General features: G+C 43.0%; 2 protein-coding genes across 2 annotated transcripts; one reads left to right on the top strand and one right to left on the bottom strand.

Moving 5' to 3' along the window:
* The first annotated feature begins 2896 nt into the window (after positions 1 to 2896).
* Positions 2897 to 13317, top strand: HENMT1 (HEN methyltransferase 1). The gene is made up of 8 exons (XM_032636757.1): positions 2897 to 2948; positions 3545 to 3635; positions 5345 to 5473; positions 7239 to 7351; positions 9093 to 9227; positions 11214 to 11393; positions 11944 to 12118; positions 12775 to 13317. The coding sequence occupies exons 2-8, from the start codon at positions 3615 to 3617 to the stop codon at positions 13183 to 13185; spliced, it is 1164 nt and encodes a 387-aa protein (XP_032492648.1). The 5' UTR covers positions 2897 to 2948; positions 3545 to 3614; the 3' UTR covers positions 13186 to 13317.
* Positions 13318 to 14830: 1513 nt separating this feature from the next.
* LOC116761911 (importin subunit alpha-1-like) lies at positions 14831 to 16481 on the bottom strand. Its single transcript, XM_032648355.1, has one exon. The coding sequence runs from the start codon at positions 16472 to 16474 to the stop codon at positions 14882 to 14884; it is 1593 nt and encodes a 530-aa protein (XP_032504246.1). The 5' UTR covers positions 16475 to 16481; the 3' UTR covers positions 14831 to 14881.
* Between the last annotated feature and the right edge of the window lie 2928 nt (positions 16482 to 19409).

The raw sequence follows: 19409 nt of genomic DNA, 5'->3' as shown, positions 1-19409 counted from the left end.
ATATGGTGCAAGCAATCATGTATTTAATAAGACACATTACAATGGAAACAAAAGAAAAACAAGGTTAATGGTTAGAACAGACTATAAACAAAGGTTTTGAGTCCAGGGAGTAGTTAGTCAAGAAGATTTCTAGATGTTAGGCTTGAAGCATCTTCAGTCAGAATGAGGAGAGGCAGTGACAATCTGACAGATTTTCCTGTTATCTCTGGTTGATGTCATAAGGTGTTCCAGTGAACTTTCTGAGTGGCTCACAGAGCAAAAAGCACAAAGTTTGTCTGGGCATGAGCTGTTGAGGCGATTTCTCTGAAGTTTATATCAAGTCATCCAGCTTCAGCTTTCAGAGCTTTGAGAAAAGGGCAGTTTTTGTTCTTAGTGATTCTAAGTCAGAAGAGTGGGAGAAATGTGGAAATGTTAGCTTGGTGACTCAGATATTGGAGAAACCTAGAAGAATTCAGGATCCAGTCCAATTTGTAGGTAGATGACAAAACCTCAGAGGCAATGAACAGGACTGGAATCCAGTATCCATAAAAGTGCTCTACTGAAAATTATTTTTCAGGGAAGACGCCAAAGCAAAGCAAGGAAATTACTTGAGTGGCTATAGCTTGTTGACAAAGAAATGCAGAAGGTTGCAAATACAAAAAGAGTTTATTTGGGGTCTTAGGAATTGCAACGCAGGAGACACAGATTTGGGAGTTCCCTGGTGGCCTAGTGGTTTGGATTCCTGGCTTTCACTGCCGCAGCCTGGGTTCAATCCCTCGTCGGGGAACTGAGATCCCCTAAGCAGTGTGGCCAAAAAAAAAAAAAAAAAAGAAAAAAAAAAGAGAAACACAGATTCGGGTAAAACCCAGTGTTTTGGGGAAGAGAGAGTCACACACAACCACGAAGTTGTTAAAGTTGTCTGGCAAGAATTATGATTGACTGGACACAAGAAAGGAAATATTTACTCTTAAGGGATACTCTTTCAGGAGTTATTTTAGGGTAAGGGTCCAATAAATATCTTGAGTTTCTGGAACATTGGGCAGATGTTCTGGTTGCCTGTGTTAAGACAACAAATGGTCTAAGTTCAGATTCCACCCAGGCTGAGATGTGCATTAGTCATACTTCTTCAATGGCCTCCGGGCTCCATTTCAGAGAGCTCTCTTAGCAATACCCACACCATGTTTTTTTTGTATTTTTATTTTTTATTTATTTATTTATTTTTGGCTGTGTTGGGTCTTCGTTTCTGTCCGAGGGCTTTCTCTAGTTGCGGCGAGCGGGGCCCACTCTTCATCACGGTGTGCGGGCCTCTCACTATCGCGGCCTCTCTTGTTGCGGAGCACAGGTTCCAGACGCGCAGGCTCAGTAGTTGTGGCTCACAGGCCCAGTTGCTCCGCGGCATGTGGGATCTTCCCAGACCAGGGCTCAAACCCGTGTCCCCTGCATTGGCAGGCAGGTTTTCAACCACTGTGCCACCAGGGAAGCCCTACCCACACCATTTTGTTTTTTCTTTCACAAGCGTAAGCTGGTGCCTTATTTGGAAAAGTCTGCTTGCTTATGATTGGTTGTCCTTAGGTTTCCATTTCTTAACACTGAGGCATTTGCACACTTTGGTTTTGGTTTGCTTATACAGGCTTTTCAGGGCACAAGAACCACCTCGTCAAATGGCCTCCTTATTTAACTAATTTAAAAATACAAAGAAGTGGAATTAACTTACTAACGTTTGAAGGTCCTATTTATATATTCTGTAATAAGGAATATGCTCCTTCATGGAAGGCTATTGGTTAAAACTTTTGTTTCCTAGGGCCAACAGGAACCTCTCAAACGTTGAAGCTTCCCATAAGTTACAAACTTTTTCCTATGAGACTAGATACCTCAACATACCAAAAATAAAAACTTTGCAATATATCTTTGTGATACCCCAAAGGGGTCAGCATTGTGCTTTGCATGTAGTAGGGATTAAGCGTTTGAAAATATATTATTTCTGAATATATTATTTATGGTATGTTAACGGCTTATTAATTCATTAGTAAAACCAGATTGATTCTTTTAAAATAGGACTAAATCCCCCCTCCACAAAAAAAAGACAGCTTCGCTTCTCCTCTCCTCATTAAACTCTTCCCTCACGTACAACAAAGAAAGAACTTATTTATGAAGTGTTAATCTGAATCTCTGCAAGGGACAAGGGACCTGATACAGTAACTTTTCTAAGAGATCAGTTACTTGCGTGTCCAGCATGCGGTAGTGCGGGCTGAAAGGTCTGAAGGTTTTTCTGATTTCAGATGTTATTGGCCCAACTTCAGGCAGACCAGGATCCGCTTTAAGGTCCTTGTGGATTGTTCTGGGAATGGGAGCGTTGGCTGATTCGGACACGAGCCGCTATGCGGCTTGCGCTCAGCCTGGCCGCTCCTCTTGCCACCTTCCATTGGCCGGGAATGTTTTCAGCTCTTTGCCGCGCACGGGGAGAGCCACGAATCCAACAGCCGTCAGAGCCGGAGGCCCTGCTCGCGACCGCGGACACCCCGAGCGGGGGGCTGCCTCGATCCAACAGTCGCGGCTCTTGGGCGGCTGGGGCGGGTCGCAGCCGCTCGCGAGGAGGGACGTGGCAGGGACCGTGGTCCCCCCGCCAAGGTGAGGATGAACACGTAGAAATGGCTTTGGGGAGTACGCCAACAGCGGTCGTTAAGAGACACAAAACCGACGTCTTGGAGCCGGGAGCCTAGAGGAATAGGATGGTCCCCGGGCTGGGCTCTGGACGCCTCGGGCGGAGTAGTGCGCCCCCGGGCCGAGCCGACGGCGCAGGCGCGGAGAGCGCGTGTGTGGCGGCGGGCGGGTAACGTCACGTGGCGAGGCGGCGCGTGCGCAGGCGTCAGGGGCGGGGCCCGGAGTTAAATGTAGCCGACGCTCTGCGGGACCCGCTCTTCTCTGCAGTATCTGCTGGTCGCCGCCGCGCTCTGCTTGTGCATTTGGAGGTATTTCTTACTCGAAGCTAATAGTTGCATAAATGCCTTAACGCTGGCTCGCTTGAGGAGGGTTTCGGAGTTAGATTTAGAGAATAACCCAAAAGTTAGATTGACATGCCTACTTTTTAGACTGAGTTGTAGTTGATAGAGGTGTGTAATAGAGAACTAAAACTTAAATTCAAGGCCAGTAGTGAATTGGATATATGCTGGAGCACCTTTAGTTTATCACTTGCTTAGGACGCTTTTCTCTTTAAATTTCATTTCGACCATGTGTGAAAGAGTAGTTGAAAGCAATTTGAGTGAGGTTGAGGGCTTTAATGAAATAGTCACAACTGATAAAATTGCTCAGTTTGTATCAAACTAATAGTAAAAGGAAAGAATGGGTGTTATTGCATGTGTTTGGTGTGGCGGAAAGTTACTTGCGTGCCCAGCATGCCCAGCTTCCTGAGCCTCTTTGATATTGTCTGAAACAGAACTTCCTGGATAAATTCTGTGGATTAAATGTAAAGAGAAAGAAGAAAGCTTGCTCTCTTCCTTCTCAATGATCTAGGCAGCTATACAGTCCAGGCTTCTCTTCTACAAAAACTGGTATATTGTATTTACAGCCTAGTCGTTGCTGATTCCTAGGGATTGAAGGAGACATATTTATTTTTGTCTCAACGAAACTTGAAAACAATGGCAGAAAACAACATAGAGGTAAGGCTTCCCTTCGTGACCTGCTGTATGACTCGGAAGAGTCATCCTCGCGATGTACTGTGAGGTACAGTCCTCCCTTCGTATTCCCTGGGGTATTGGTTCTAGGACGCCCCGTGCACACCAAAACTCGCGGATGCTCAAGTCCTTTTTACAATATAAAATGGTTATATTACACATGGTTATTGAATACTTGAGATGTGGCTTGAACAGCTGAGGAACGGAACTTCACTTGACTTTAAAATTAGTTTTAAAAAATTTCATTATTGGAAAACATTTAATATGTTTGGAATAACTTGGGTATGCGAATCTTTTTAAATGTACCTTTTTTTTGAAATTCAAATACAGATCAAGCATTTCTGATTTTATCTTGAAATAGTTCAGATATATTGGTTAATATAATTACACCTTCTTAAAAACATTAAAAGTAGGCTATGAGAAGGTTGCATATTTCTATTGGACAGCAATGCCCTAGTGCCTTTTGATTTTTTTTTTTTGCGGTACGCGGGCCTCTCACTGTTGTGGCCTCTCCCGTTGCGGAGCACAGGCTCCGGACGCGCAGGCTCAGCAGCCATGGCTCACGGGCCTAGCCGCTCCGTGGCATGTGGGATCTTCCCGGACCGGGGCACAAACCCGTGTCCCCTGCATCGGCAGGTGGACTCTCAACCACTGCGCCACCAGGGAAGCCCCCTAGTGCCTTTTGGACTGTATTCCTTTATAAGACTAGTATTTAGGAACAGCAGTAACAGCAGTTATGGGTTAATCATGGCATTATTTTCTACTGGGGTCATGTCAAGGAAATTTTGACATTTGTAAAAGGCTCTGAATAAGACTATTAAAAAGGAAAACTGCTTAGGACTATTGCAATAAGAGCATTGCAGTAGGGGAGAGGGGTGGGGCCCAAATCCATGCAATAGATGGGGGTGGGGGGGATTTATAGCGTATGAGCAGAGTGAGGGAATCAGTGGATGGAAAAGAGAGGAGAACCCCATCAAGGGTATGGGGTTCTTGCTAAACTTACTTGATAGGCTTCTGAAGGTGGGCCAGCTTGATCATACATTGAGGGCAGGGGATGAGATGTTTGATCAGATACAGATAGAGCAGATATCAAGTGGGGGTGACTTAGCAGGATTCCTGCTAAAACTGGGCCAGGCCAGCCAAAGATAGGATAGGATCCAGGTAGGTGTAGTCTAAAGAGGGCCCATGATTCACGTGCTGTACAGCAGACACTAACACAACATTGTAAAACAAGTCTACTCCAATAAAAATTAATTAAAAAAAAAAAAGGCGGCTCAGTCTGACTTCAGTTTGGTTAAGGAGAATCTTTGTCAGTTATAAACAGCTTCTAGCCTCCTGCCGACCTGGACCCCAGGCTTTGGCAGTTCACTCCACTAAAAGTCCCGTGTGGCTAGGAGACTTACAATTGTTTTATTAAGTGCATTCATAAGTAATTTTCTCTTCAGCCGACTCTAGGCTATAGGGAGAATTAGAGCCAGATAATCACTTAAAAGACATGAGAGGAGGCTTAAATGAAATGAAGTGTGGAGGAAGCACAGTGCCACCTGATCTTAGGACTTGAGATGATTTAAGGGCCTATGTGTTCTATGAAGTGGTTGGGGGACATAAAACGTTCTTCTTATTTAATTCCTAAAGTCATGCATGATTAGAACACTTCCCCCACTCCCCCTTTTATTTTGTTTGTAAACTTTCAGTGCAATAGTGTGGTTGATGGTAATGTTGAAGAAGTCCCCAACAAGAAGATAATTAAGTTTAATCCTCCATTATACAAACAGCGCTACCAATTCGTTAAAAAATTAGTGGAGCAACATCAACCCAAGAAGGTAGGTATTTCTCTTTCCAAACATTTGTTTATAATGCCTTATAATATAATAATGCATTATAATATAATAATATATATAATGCTTTGTCAAATAAAAAATCTTAGTAAGGACTTAGCAAGTAAGCAGAGACTATACAAAAAGACTTTTGCAAGGAGGGAAAGGGTTGCATAGGGAGAGCATCTGTCTTAATGAGCAAAAGGGATTTTTCTTTTATAGAGAGGAGGATGAGCGGAAGTGGGATAAAAGGGTGGTATGATTGGATAGTGGAATGTGTGAACCCTGAAGCCAGCCTATTTTCTGGGAGGGATCCTTAGCTGAATACAGTCCAATGTTCAGGGGCCTGGAGGGAGGAGAATTTTGGGACAAGTAGTCAAGGTAATCACTCAAGGCAAAGAATGGGAACACTAGGCAGCATCTGTGAGTGTGGGGGAATATGGTACCTTCTGAAAGCCCTTTCTGGAAATACAAAACATAGGTGGATACCTTTAACCTGTTTACCAGGTGCACAGAGCTCCAGTAAAATTCAACATTGCCAGTTTCAGATGTGAAGAAAATCTTGACATTTTACCATTGGATGTGATCTTTATGTGTTCCACATTTCTAGAGCATTTAGTCCGAACATCAAGCAGACTAGTCTTGTGGACATAGGTACTGTGGTTCTTTTTAATTAGGTAATAATGGTGGGGGAGAGGCAAGGAGCCCTTGGCATTTATTCGCTTTCCCTTTGTAGCAAAGGTTCACGATCAGTGCTGGCACTGGATTTTGTCTGGGTAACACCTCCCTTCTGTGTCAGTGTTTGGATTTCATAGGACCAAGGGAGCTGGCTAGGCCCAGTGAATATCTGAAGTCTATAGGGTCAGTTACAGGCTAAAGGATGACAGACTTCTTAAGGAAAATGGTGGTTTCTCTCATGAGTTTTGTAAAGTTAAACTCTACAAACTGCTTTTTGCTATGTAGTTTGTAGGTAGTGATGGGGCTCATGTATCCTTAGTATAGTTTCAGCTCAATTCCTGCTTGGAAGAAAATTGGGTATACTGTTTAAAAATTAGCACAGTTCATTGCTTCCTGTGATTTGCTTTCTGAAACTAGATTTTCGTTTTTCAATTCTGTGTTCCCATTCTTCCACCATCCCATAAATGTGCCTGCCTCAAAGAGGAAAATTACTGAATAACCATGGGTGCAACTTAGATTACACATCTTTTTGGGTGTGGGTACTTTTAAGTGTCTGTCATGAGTTATCTTCATTTGCCCTTTTCACCTAAAGTGGGGTTCAGAAATATAGGTAACTTACCTGTGGTTAATGAAGACTGTTGTGTGATGAAGAAAACACATTTAATAAAAATCTTTAAGAATGTGTGAATATATATTAAGGGGATTAGATTAACAAGATCAAGCTATATCCTGGTATATTTGGTGAGCATCCTTTTCTAAATCTTGTTGAAGCTTCTCAGAGACACAGATTCCTCTTAGCACACTTGCCTGTCATGTGTGCTCTCCCTGTGCCAGGCCTCTAGGATATACCTTGATACCTGAGTTAGTTTATTGTCCAGACACTCTAGTAGGTCATGGGAGGTTAACAGGCCTTATCTTTTCCCCCCGGGTTTACAATGTTTCTGGTTAATTTTCTTTTTGTTTATTTTTTCTACCAAAAAGATACTGTATAATTCTTTTGATACCCACTCCTTCTGGAAAAAAAAAAACATGCTTGATCATATGTGACTTCTGGCTATAATGTCTTTGAAATAACATTCTTTCTCATCTACAGGTTGCAGACTTGGGGTGTGGTGATGCATGCCTCCTAATGATATTAAAATACCAAAAGTGCATTGAAGAACTTGTTGGAGTGGATATCAATGAAGAGAGACTTAAATGGAATGGGTAATATTGAGTTTCTAAAATAATTATGCATTAGTCTAAAACTAGTGGCACTTTTTAAAAAAATTAATTCTTTTTGGAGTATAGTTGCTTTACGATATTGTAAAACTAGTGGCACTATTAATTATAGTTAGATGAAGTGGGTTTTTTTTTGAATTAAAAAAAATTTTTTTATGGCCACGCGGCTTGTGGGATCTTAGTTCTGTGACCAGGGATTGAACCTGGGCCCTCGGCAGTGAAAGCGCAGAGTCCTAACCACTGGATTGCCAGGGAATTCCCAGATAAAGTGGGTTTTTTTTGAATTTAATTAATTTTTTTATACAGCAGTTTCTTATTATCTATTTTATGCATATTATTGTATATATGTCAATCCCAATCTCCCAATTCATCACACCACCATGACCCCCCTGCCACTTTCCCCCCCTTGGTGTCCATAACGTTTCTTCTCTACACTCAGATGAAGTGTTTTTTATACAAGTTCTTTATAACTTGTTTAAAAGGAGGCACTATGAGAGCCCCAGGCTCACCAAATAATGCCTTTACCATGACAGTGATTTGCCTGTATGTTGTGAATAATACCTAGAAGTTTTGCTTCTACCTATGTAGAAAGTATAGCTTCAATTCAGTACTTATAGCAATCAAAGCATTACAAATTCAATTTCAAACAGCAAAGTCTAATGCTGAACACCACGATAACTTGTAGCAGAGGATTTAAATTGCCACAGTGCTGGGGTAGAAGCCCGAGGCCTCCTTCAGTTTGAATGAGTCTCACTCATACATGACTTCCACAGATTGTTTTAAGAATGTTTTTCTTCTAAAGAACAAAAAATTGAAAATCACTGATCCAAAGTGAGGTGAGAGAACCAAAAGTATTAATAATGAGAGGAATATCAAATATTAAAAATCTTATTATTCTCATTGGCCATTTAATGCCATATGAGATAATTCAAAAAGAGTCATGTACCACAATGTTCATTGCAGCACTATTTACAATAGCCAGGACATGGAAGCAACCTAAGTGTCCATCATCAGATGAAAGGATAAAAAAGATGTGGCACATATATGCAATGTATTATTACTCAAGCCACAAAAAGAAACGAAATTGAGTTATTTGTAGTGAAGAGGATGGACCTAGAGTCTGTCATACAGAGTGAAGTAAGTCAGAAAAGAAAAACAAATACTGTATGCTAACACATCTATGTGGAATCTAAAAAAAAAAAAAAAAAGGTACTGATGAACCTAGTGGCAAGGCAGGAATAAAGACACAGACATAGAGAATGGACTTGAGGACACAGGGGGCTGGGGGGGAAGGGGAAGCTGGGGCGAAGTGAGAGTAGCATTGACATATACACACTACCAAATGCAAAACAGATAGCTAGTGGGAAGCAGCCGCATAGCACAGGGAGATCAGCTCAGGAGGGGTGGGATAGGGAGGGAGGGAGGGAGGGGATATGGGGATATATGTATATGTATAGCTGATTCACTTTGTTGTACAAGAGAAACTAACACAACATCGTGAAGCAATTATACTCCAATAAAGATGTATTAAAAAAATGCCCTATGAGAGAGGAAGTGACCCTATGACCTTGTGCTTAATACAGCAAGTCATGGAAACAGGCCATGTCAGAATTACCAATGTAAGCAAAAGATAATTTATCAGAAGATCAGAGTTTCTGTAGCTGGTAAGATATTCCAAATAGATTATATGTGTTCAAATGTTCCTTCTGCAATAATGCTTCTGCAGGTCTAGGCTGTCCCCATGCATGGGGGATCATCTGGATCCTCGAGAGCTGGATTTAGTTATTACCTTGTATCACGGTTCTGTTTTGGAGAAAGACTGTCGTTTGCTTGGATTTGATTTGGTAGCATGTATTGAATTGTAAGTATTAAACTGATTCTTACTGTATACGTTCATTTGAAAAATTGGAATGAATTAGTCTCAGTAAATTTAGTGTCCTAAATATTTGTCATAATCTGAGTTATTTGTAAATAAAATTGCTTGTCAGCTGGGATTGGCTTTTTACTGGCCTTTTTCAACTTTTTGTTTGGAAATGATTTCAAGTTTATAGGTAAGATGCAAAATGTATAAAGTACTAGGAACACCCATATCCTTTATCCTGATTCACAGATTAACATTTTCTTTATTTTATCTTGTGTATATGTGCTCTCCTGCTGTCTCCCTCTCCCTCCACACATTTTTTTTTTCTGAACCATTTAAGGTTCAGAAAATGGGTAGGTTTTACCCAAGTTTTACCAAAGGGTAGGTTTTACCCTTTGCCCCTAATAAATTCAGTATTAAATAACCAATTCCTGTTTTTTTCTTTTCTTTTTTGACCACACCTCGGGGCTTGCGGTATCTTGGTTCCCCGACCCTGGATTGAACCCCGTGAAAGCTCTGAGTCCTAACCACTGGACCACCAGGGAATTCCCCAGTTCCCTTTATTTACTTTTACTTTTAAAATTTATTTATTTACTTATGGCTGTGTTGGGTCTTTGCTGCTGTGCGCGGGCTTTCTCTAGTTGCGGCGAGCGGGGGCTACTCTTCGTTGTGGTGCGGTGGCTTCTCTTGTTGTGGAGCACGGGCTCTAGGCACGCGGGCTCAGTAGTTGTGGCTTGCGGGCTCTAGAGCGCAGGCTCAGTAGTTGTGGCGCACGGGCTTAGTTGCTCCGCAGCATGTGGGATCTTCCCGGACCAGGGCTCGAACCCATGTCCCCTGCATTGGCAGGTGGATTCTTAACCCCTGTGCCACCAGGGAAGCCCTTCCCTTTATTTTTAATAAGAATATTTTTCATTTTTGGCTTTTAATGGTTAGACTCAGGCTATGCATTCCTGGAACACAGTAGAGCACTGAAGATGTTATTTGGATCCTCGGGTCATTCCATCTGGAGGCACCAATATCCGTTTGTCCTTGGGGAGGTTAATTTTGATCTTCCCTGTCAAGGTGTGGTTGCTTAGCTGTACAATTACTACTCCCCCTCATCCCCCTCACCTCTGACAACTGATAAGCAGTCTGGAGACTGCAGACCATACACATATCTTGTCACTCATCCAAATTTCCCTACATTATATGGTGGCAAATGGTTTTTGCAATTTCAGCACTTCTCTATATTTACTAGTCAGTAGCCCTCCCACCTCACTTAATTATCATCAGTATGAACTCATGAATTTCTATTTTTTTAAATGGTTTGTAACTTACTGTATTTTGTTGTTCAGATCTTCCCAAGATTGGTCAGTGGGGGTCCCTTCAGGCTGGCTCCTGTGTCCTTGTGATATGTCTGTCCCTTTTTAAGCACTTTATTTCTGGCGTAGCAAGATGTACCAGGCTGGTTGTCTACTTTTCCTTCCCAGTCTGCCATTTCTGGTTCCTTTTAATGGGAAATGGTATTCAGAAACCAAGATGTCTCTTAATGACCTTTTAATAGTAGTTAAGGGTCTTATTCTGGGGTCAGTTTACCTGGTATTGTGTTCAGATTTCCAGTTTTTAGTAATGTGTCCTCTAGAGCAGAGTGTTTTCCTTTTGTATTTCCTGTTGTCTGGCACATAGTAGGCGCCTAATGTTTGAAATTACTTATGGTGAACATCAGAGCATTGGTTGAAGAGCCAGGGAGCAATGATACATGTCATCCATGTGCAGCCTGGGTCTGAATTTCCTTTTTAAGGCTGAATATTCCATTGTATGTATCACAGTTTGCTTATCCATTCATCCGTTTACAGCCACCTTTTGGCTATTGTGAATAATGCTGAACCATATTTCTCTTATCTGGTCTGAGAGGTCCATGGTTAGAAGTTGTTTTGCTACATCAATTAGGAAACTACTTGCAAGTGAAGCTAGGTTTACTCATATCTTTCTCACTTACCACTTTAGAATAGAACATTTTGATTCAGAAGATCTGGCGAAGTTTCCTGAAGTCGTATTTGGGTACATGTCTCCAGCCATGATTGTCATCAGCACACCAAACTCCGATTTCAATTCCCTGTTTCCATCTGCAGTCTTTAGAGATTCAGATCACAAATTTGAGTGGAGTAGAATGCAGTTTCAGACCTGGTGAGTTCTTAAGTGTTTTTGTTTTTTTGTGACTGTGCTGGAGTTTTAAACCCTATGAAGTGAATCTTATTATCTACAATTTATTTCTTACTTTATTCCCAAAGTGCAACTTAGCATATAATCATTAAGAAACCACCACATTTGGGCGTTATTTTCTCTGTCAGGTCCCACAGGCAGGCACGTGTGGAAAGGGTGTGTGGGCAGCAGGTACCTTTCACGTGAAGGTATCAGGAGATACCTCCCAGGAGCATGACAGATGGTCATGTTCTGGCATAATTGCAAACCCAAATAGGAGTTGGGATTATAGCCCTTCTGGTTTCCTTGTCCATCCCTGCATACTGCTCCATATTCTGTTGGTTACTGGGAAACTGACACTGTCATTGCCTTAACGCTCTTAACGGAAATAAGCAAACCCCGTGATATGGCATTAGGTGGTGTTGGAGGAATTGCAGCTTGTTTTTTGTCTTGTAATTTTCATGTCCTATTCTACTGGAAATGGTTGTTTAACAATAGTTTGGAAAAATGATTTTTCTCTTTGTTTTGACTTTAGGGCTTTAGACGTGGCCAATCACTACAGTTACTCTGTGGAGTTTACTGGTGTGGGAGAACCACCAGCAGGAGCTGAGGATGTTGGATGTTGTACCCAGATAGGGGTCTTCTGGAAAATAGCAAAGGCAACTGAATCTGCTGTTTTGGAGCACCATGGCAAACATGTTTATGAAGTTGTGAGTATTCTTTGTGGCTCTGAGAGCAAGTTCATTTATTGGGATGGTGAAATGAGTCCCCTACTATAGAGAAGTGTAAATGACCTTTTTTGAGGAGAATCCCATGCCCCACAGTGTCTCCAAGCATGTTACAGAGAATGATCTGCTGTTGTCTTAGAAATACTTCCAGGCTGTTTGCTCCAGCAAACCACCCTCCCGCTTTTGTAATCTGTTAGGATTAGCAGTTTCTGGTTTTGGGAGGTATGTATGATGAAGAATATGGTGGGGCTTCCCTGGTGGCACAGTGGTTGAGAGTCCGCCTGCCGATGCAGGGGACACAGGTTCGTGCCCCAGTCCGGGAAGATCCCGCATGCCGCAGAGTGGCTGGGCCCGTGAGCCATGGCCGCTGAGCCTGTGCGTCCGGAGCCTGTGCTCCGCAACAGGAGAGGCCACAACGGTGGGAGGCCTCCGTACTGCAAAAAAAAAAAAGAATATGGTGAAGAGTGTCTATGTCAATAGTTTTGGACTCCCATTATAATTGTAGCATTCACAAAGGGTAGGGTTTGACATGTACATATGCTTAATCTGTACGTAGTTAATTCTAATGTGGTAACAGGTTACTAGTGGTTTTGAAAATTTTCTTCTATTCCCAGTCTTTTGCATTTTTTTCTCTTCAGATTTATACGACCTCATACCCGAGTTTACAGCAAATGGATTACTGTAGACGTGTAGTGACTTATCTAGTGTACCGAGAGGTGAACAGAATGAAACGGAGATATCAAGTGAGTCTGAGACAGCATGAATTGGAACCTGAGTCTGCAGACAATGGCAACCCAACAAGAAAATTCATCTCAGACCCTCCAGTTCCAGTACTCACAGAGGCAGACAAAGCCATGGAGATGATTCCCCAACCCTTCTGTATTGGAGATAAGTTTTACGTACCTCTGGAGAGAATCATTGCTTATCCCAGGCTGGGGCACATATGTGGTAATGTAGAGAAGCTGAGAGAGTTCCTTGCTGATGTAGTAGAACTGAACTGCGATGGTTCTGCAGTGAAGGTTGACTTGCATGATTGTGGTGACTACTGAGCCTTCTTTATTTCCTGACATTCAGGGTCTTAGCAATAATTGGGCTCATTTAGAGTTTAAACTTTGTGCAGCCATAATTCAGGTAACTTTTAATTTAAAAATCACCTAACTTTTTTTTTCTTGTGTGTTGAATGTGACATTAAAGAGTTTTTAAAGAAAACTGAATTATCTAGTAGTGTTTAAAATCTTTTCCTAGGGGTAGAGTAACTTTAAAACTTCTACCTACTCTGGGCTAAATTCTAACCTGTAATACTTAGCCTAAAACACATACAAAACAGGAATGCAGGTATTTGAAAGGAACAAAACTTCATAATTAAAACATTGCCTGTGTTTTTTGTTTTTTTTTTTTGCGGTACGTGGGTGTCTCACTGTTGTGGCCTCTCCCATTGTGGAGCACAGGCTCCGGACGCGCAGGTCCAGCGGCCATGGCTCGTGGGCCCAGCCGCTCTGCGGCATGTGGGATCCTCCCAGACTGGGGCACGAACCCATGTCCCCTGCATCGGCAGGCAGATTCTTAACCACTGCACCATCAGGGAAGTCCTGGAAGAAATGTTTTACATAATTTAAAAATCTTTTCATTGATGGAATTTTTTTTTTTTTTTTTTTTTTTTGCGGTACGCGGGCCTCTCACTGTTGTGGCCTCTCCCGTTGCGGAGCACAGGCTCCGGACGCGCAGGCTCAGAGGCCGCGGCCCATGGGCCCAGCCGCTCCGCGGCACACGGGATCCTCCCGGACCGGGGCACGAACCTGCGCCCCCTGCATCGGCAGGTGGACTCTCAACCACTGCGCCACCAGGGAAGCCCTCATTGATGGAATTTAAAGCAAACTTTGCACCGCACAGCTTGAGGGATCTTAGTTCCCTGACCAGGGACTGAACCCGAGCCCTTGGCAGTGAGAGCGGGGAGTCCTAACCACTGGACCACCAGGGAATTCCCTAAACGTTGTAGACTTTAAACTTTTTCCTTAATGCCTGCCATTGGGAACACCACTGAGAACTTCCTGACTCTCAAATTCACTGCTTTTCTTAGAGAGTCCACCATTCCTCATAGAATTCCAGTGGATAAAATATCTATTCGGATATCAGTTATTTCACATATATGGTATTATACATTTTGATGCAGCTTTATCATTAGTAATATATTTTATAAATTCACTTCCAACTATTTGTACTCCATTCTTTTTAATGATTACATCTGCTTCTTTTTTTTTTTTTTTTTTTTTTTTTAGCGGTACGTGGGCCTCTCACTGTTGTGGCCTCTCCCGTTGCGGAGCACAGGCTCCGGACGCGCAGGTTCGGCGGCCATGGCTCACGGGCCCAGCCGCTCCGCGGCACGTGGGATTTTCCCGGACCGGGGCACGAACTTGTGTCCCCTGCATCGGCAGGCGGACTCTCAACTACTGCACCACCAGGGAAGCCCACATCTGCTTCTTTTTTTGAAGTAAAGAAAAGGGTGGAATTTAATCTTTATTTACAGGGCACTGCAAGATATGAAATTCCACATAGAAATAAGAAACCCATTGAGAGGAGAAGCTTCATACAGTATGTACAGTTTAGAACTGTTCAAGTATAGTTTCTTTGTAAAAAGTGCTACAATAACAAACCATGTATAAAAAGAGTTCTTAGTAGAGAAACAGTAAGACAAACTTCTACCAAACACAGTACACAACAAACAACTTAATGCCTCAGGTGTACAGTCTAAAAGTTGAAGGTCCCAGCAGTGCCATCCTGAACTTGGAACGTAAACCCTTCAGAGGTAGTTGCTGGCACAACATTTTGGTCTACCTCTTCCTCCACAAAGAAATACGTCTCAATCAAGTTTAATGAAGCTTTGTACACAGACTCATTTTCATGGTTTTGTAGAGCTTCAATTTTGTCCAAACCTCCACATTCTTCAATCCTTATACTAAGTTTCTCAGTTTCCCCTAGTTTCTCAGCAGCCTGAAAGATATTTGAAATGGCATCCAGAGTAACCAGAATAACCTTGGTGTCTTTCGCAGTTAGGAGGTTCATCAACGGCTCTATTACGCCACAATGAACAAGGTATACGATCTGCTCAACTGTTCCACCACGTGTATAGTTGGTCACAGCCCATACAGCTTCCTTCTGTGCCTTAAAGTCTGCCTTAGAGAGAACGCCAACAAGGAACGGGACTAATCTATGATGTACAGCTTGTTGTATTTGGTCCTGGCGGCCAGCCATGATGTTTGACATTGTCCACGTAGCTTCCTTCTGAGTATTTGTTTTGGAGTTTGTTCGCAGGCTGGGAAAGATGGCAAGTGCTCCTGCATCTGTTACAACTTGAGTCTGTTCATCTGTCCCAGTGACGATATTGCCTATGGCTCTTTGCGCGGGAGTCACGACTGGCAATTCCGTAGCTCCTAAAAGCTTCACAAGTTGGGGTACAACCCCGGTTTTCACAACCATTTCAATCTGTTCATTTGGACCATCGGTAAGGTAGGAAATAGCCCAGCAGGTATCAGCTAAAACTTCTGGATCATCGTGATGCAGGAGACGAACTAAAGTAGGAAGAACTTGCTCAACAGTGTCTAACGGGGGTGGTGCAGGATTCTTGTTAGGACGAAGATTTGAAAGTGTCCAGGTGAGATTACGTAAGTAACCACGTGCTAAAGATGACAAATCAGGAACCTCCAGGAGTGCCAACAGCGGGTCAACTGCACCATACTTGATAACCAAGTCTCGGAAAACCAAGCCATCACCTGCAATGTTTCCTAGAGCCCATAGAGCTTGTTCACTGATGTGAGCGTGGGGAGATGCCAACAGAGAAATGAATGCTGGGATAGCAACTCCATCTACCACAGCCTTGGTCTGTTCTGATGTCCTGGAAGCAATGTTAGTGAGGGCCCAAGCAGATTCAAACTGAATGGGACTACAGTCAGTTCTGCCCACGCAGGACACAAATTTTGGAATCAAACCCACCCGGATTATGTTGTCTATGGGGGGCTGTTTTTCCCTAGAAAGCAGTCTCCTAGCAGCTTGAGTAGCTTGGAGCTGGCTTTCCAAGTTGTTGCTACTTATGCCTTTGACAGTGTCATCAACAGACCAATTTACAGTGCCCTGGTTGGTGTGGTTTTCCTGCAGTGGAGAAGCAGCATCATCTGGAAAAGAGCTGACATTTCTCCTTTTCAGCATCTGGTCACCCTTCTTAGCTTTCCTGAGCCCCACATTAACTTCTATTCGGCGCTGCCTCATTTCTGTACTGTCTTTCCCCTTGTTCTTGAATCTGTTAAGTCGGGCGGCTGGTGAATTAGCATTCTCATTGGTGGACATGGGTATGAGACAAAGGGAGAAAGCTACACAGCCAGTTCAAGCTTCCACAAGAGGCAGCTTGGCTGCCCTCAAAACATCCACCACGGTCAGCCCTACATCTCCTTTTTAATAAAACGGTAATAGTAATTCAAGTTCATGCTAAAAACCCAGACTGCTCATAAGGATGTAAAGAAGAAATTAAATCTCCCTCAACAGTTTACCCCCAACCCTTCCATTTCACTTCCTAGAAAGCTATTAAAGGTTTCTCGTTCCCAGTTAAGTACAAGTAAATTCCAATTTTGCAAGAACTAGTGGCCTTTTGGGGGGCAGGCTGTTCCATTTTTTTGGAAAACCACCTGAATGGGCCACAGTTTTGTAACTATAAAGGCCTTACGAATAGCGAACTTTGCTCCAAGGAGTTAAAGTGCACTGTATGACAATGAAAAATGTGGTTCTGTAAGGGGGAAGAGTTTTATCTGCAGATTTTTGTGGGAAAATTACCACCACTGGCACCACCATGGCCCACCCACCAAAGCAGGTTGAAATTTGTGTTGCCAGGTATTAGGTGGAACTTCCCTCCCCCCTTGTTCTGAGTAAGATTTGCCTGTAATTCCTATTTCCACGGTCTGGGCAATTCCAAAACCCCTTTAAGAATTTCTGAGAAGCTCACAGGACTTCCCTGGTGGTGCAGTGGTTAAGAATCCGCCTGCCAGTGCAGGGACTTCCCTGGTCCGGGAAGATCCCACATGCCGTGGAGCAACTAAACCCGTGTGCCACAACTATGGAGCCTGTGCTCTAGAGCCCATGAGACACAACTATTGAGCCTGCGTGCTGCAACTACTGAAACCCATGTGCCCAGAGCCTGTGCTCTGCAATGAGAAGCCACCACAATGAGGAGCCTGCACACCACAATGAAGAAAGCCCAAAGACCCAACACAGCCAAAAATAAATAAATATAAAAAAAGAATTTCTGAGAAGCTCACAGCACTCCTTCTGGTGCAATTGCCACACAACTGAGATGTGAAATCCCTTCAGTGTCTCCACAAGACTCACAGAGCACTTCTACACAGCACCAGTCTCCACATCCTTCCCTTAGCTTCTCACCTCCCCACCCTCTCTTGCCTTTCTAACCCTCCTGTCTACAGCATACCCAGCAGTTCAGCTCTCTTTAAAGTATTGCTCTCAAGCCCCTGGGGCTCATTTCTGTCAGGAAATTATTCCAAATGAAAGTAACACCCTCAGCTAGAGTTTAGGTGCCAACAAAATCACCTCATTACAGCTGGTACTGTGGAGACTGAGCTGAGCAGTTGTAGACTGGAGGTCAGGGACTAAGCACTGCCAGCAGTGCCATGGTGGAATCTTGATTATATGTTCATGGAAGATGCAGGTGTTAACTATGGTCACCATGATTTATCATTGAATACGGTGCACATCTTTGGGGATATCCTGAAATAGGGAACATTTAAGAGTATTGGTGAGATCTAGCAAGCCAGCTTGTAGGAGCTGGAAGTCAAGTTGGTACAGTAAATGTTAATTTCACCTCTTTTGTGACTAGTTTTTGAAGCCAGGGGAAGGCTAGTTATACACCTGTCTTTTGAAAGTTAACTGTCAAGGGCCTATGCCCATTTATCTGTTGGTTTCTAAGTTCCTGTCAAACTGTATGTACTCTGCCAGCATGGCTGCAGTTATTGGTACCTACTCCATTTCATCCTGTATGCTGTGACCCTACCTGGAACTAGTCAAATTAAACTCTGGTCATTCTATTCTTACCTGGAAACACTGCATTGCTCCCTACTTTCACACCTCATCCTTGACTCAGATACTTTGCTTTCATTGAATAGGCTGTGTTTTCCCATTGCTATGTCTTTGTCCAGCCCTGCCCCTCTGTCTGGAATCCCTTTATCATGCTGATCACCCAGTGTCTTCTAGGAGGAATCATCATATCACTGAACTTACAGCATCTTTCATTAATCCCATACTAAAAACAATTTTGCCTTATTTAAGCAAAGTATGCAATGCTTTAAAATCTTTTTAAGTATTTCAAATTTTTAAAATTTAGTACTGAAAAAATATAAAATATGTTTTTCCTTTAGTCTTAATTCCAAAGAATATAGGCGAAAGAAGAGCCAGACACAGGATCATGTGGGAGAGGTAGATTCGAATTGAATCATTGAAGTTCAGTACCAGAAGGTGGCACACTTTTCCCACTTAAATGCATTCATTTGCTTTGAGGACTCCCTGAGAAGATGCAAAAAAAAAAAAAAAAAAAAAAAAAAAATCCTAGTTGGGCTTCCCCTGGTGGTACAGTGGTTGAGAGTCCGCCTGCCGATGCAGGGGATGCGGGTTCGTGCCCCAGTCCGGGAAGATCCCACATGCCGCGGAGCAGCTGGGCCCATGAGCCATAGCCGCTGAGCCTGTGCGTCCGGAGACTGTGCTCTGCAACGGGAGAGGCCACAGCAGTGACAGGCCCGCATATCGCAAAAAAAAAAAAAAAAAAAATCCTAGTTATGCCCATTTTCTTTAGAGGTTTGAAACTCTTTGCCATGCATACGCAGGAAACTCACCGCTGAAATGGTTTAAAGATCTAGCGGTTAAGTCAATTTCTTAAGAGAAGTGACTAAGGAGATATCTCAACCTAGCTGAGCTGTAATTGCATAGGAATGGGGTCTAAACTAATTCATACAGGATGGTCTCAGACGTTTCCTTATTAGGTTTGAGATCACTGACTCAGGAAATGTCTAAATTTAAGGCTTTTCTGTATGTTTCCTAAATTTGTGTTACATTTTGTGTAATGTGTGATGGATTAGCTCCATCAAAGATTTCATATCATGCAAATGGAAAGAAAGGTTTCATTTCCTTAAATGTGCAGCAACCAGGTATGTGCTATGTATGTTCAGGAAGGAAAAGGTAAACTAAGTAAAGGAAGGGAGAGGATGTAGGGAGGAAGGGAGAAAAA

This window comes from Phocoena sinus, chromosome 1, assembly GCF_008692025.1.
Source record: "Phocoena sinus isolate mPhoSin1 chromosome 1, mPhoSin1.pri, whole genome shotgun sequence".
NCBI lineage: Eukaryota > Metazoa > Chordata > Mammalia > Artiodactyla > Phocoenidae > Phocoena > Phocoena sinus.
The sequence above is the reverse complement of the archived record's forward strand: the minus strand, read 5'-3'. Positions and strand labels throughout refer to the sequence as shown.

Bases quoted from the DNA above. Each gene is read 5' to 3' on its own strand.
- HENMT1 (XM_032636757.1), top strand. From the start codon at position 3,615: ATGGCAGAAAACAACATAGAG. The intron at 11,394-11,943 runs GTGAGTTCTTAA...TTTTGACTTTAG, and splicing joins AGAATGCAGTTTCAGACCTG to GGCTTTAGACGTGGCCAATC. The intron at 12,119-12,774 runs GTGAGTATTCTT...TTTTCTCTTCAG, and splicing joins GCAAACATGTTTATGAAGTT to ATTTATACGACCTCATACCC.
- LOC116761911 (XM_032648355.1), bottom strand. From the start codon at position 16,474: ATGTCCACCAATGAGAATGCTAATTCACCAGCCGCCCGACTTAACAGA.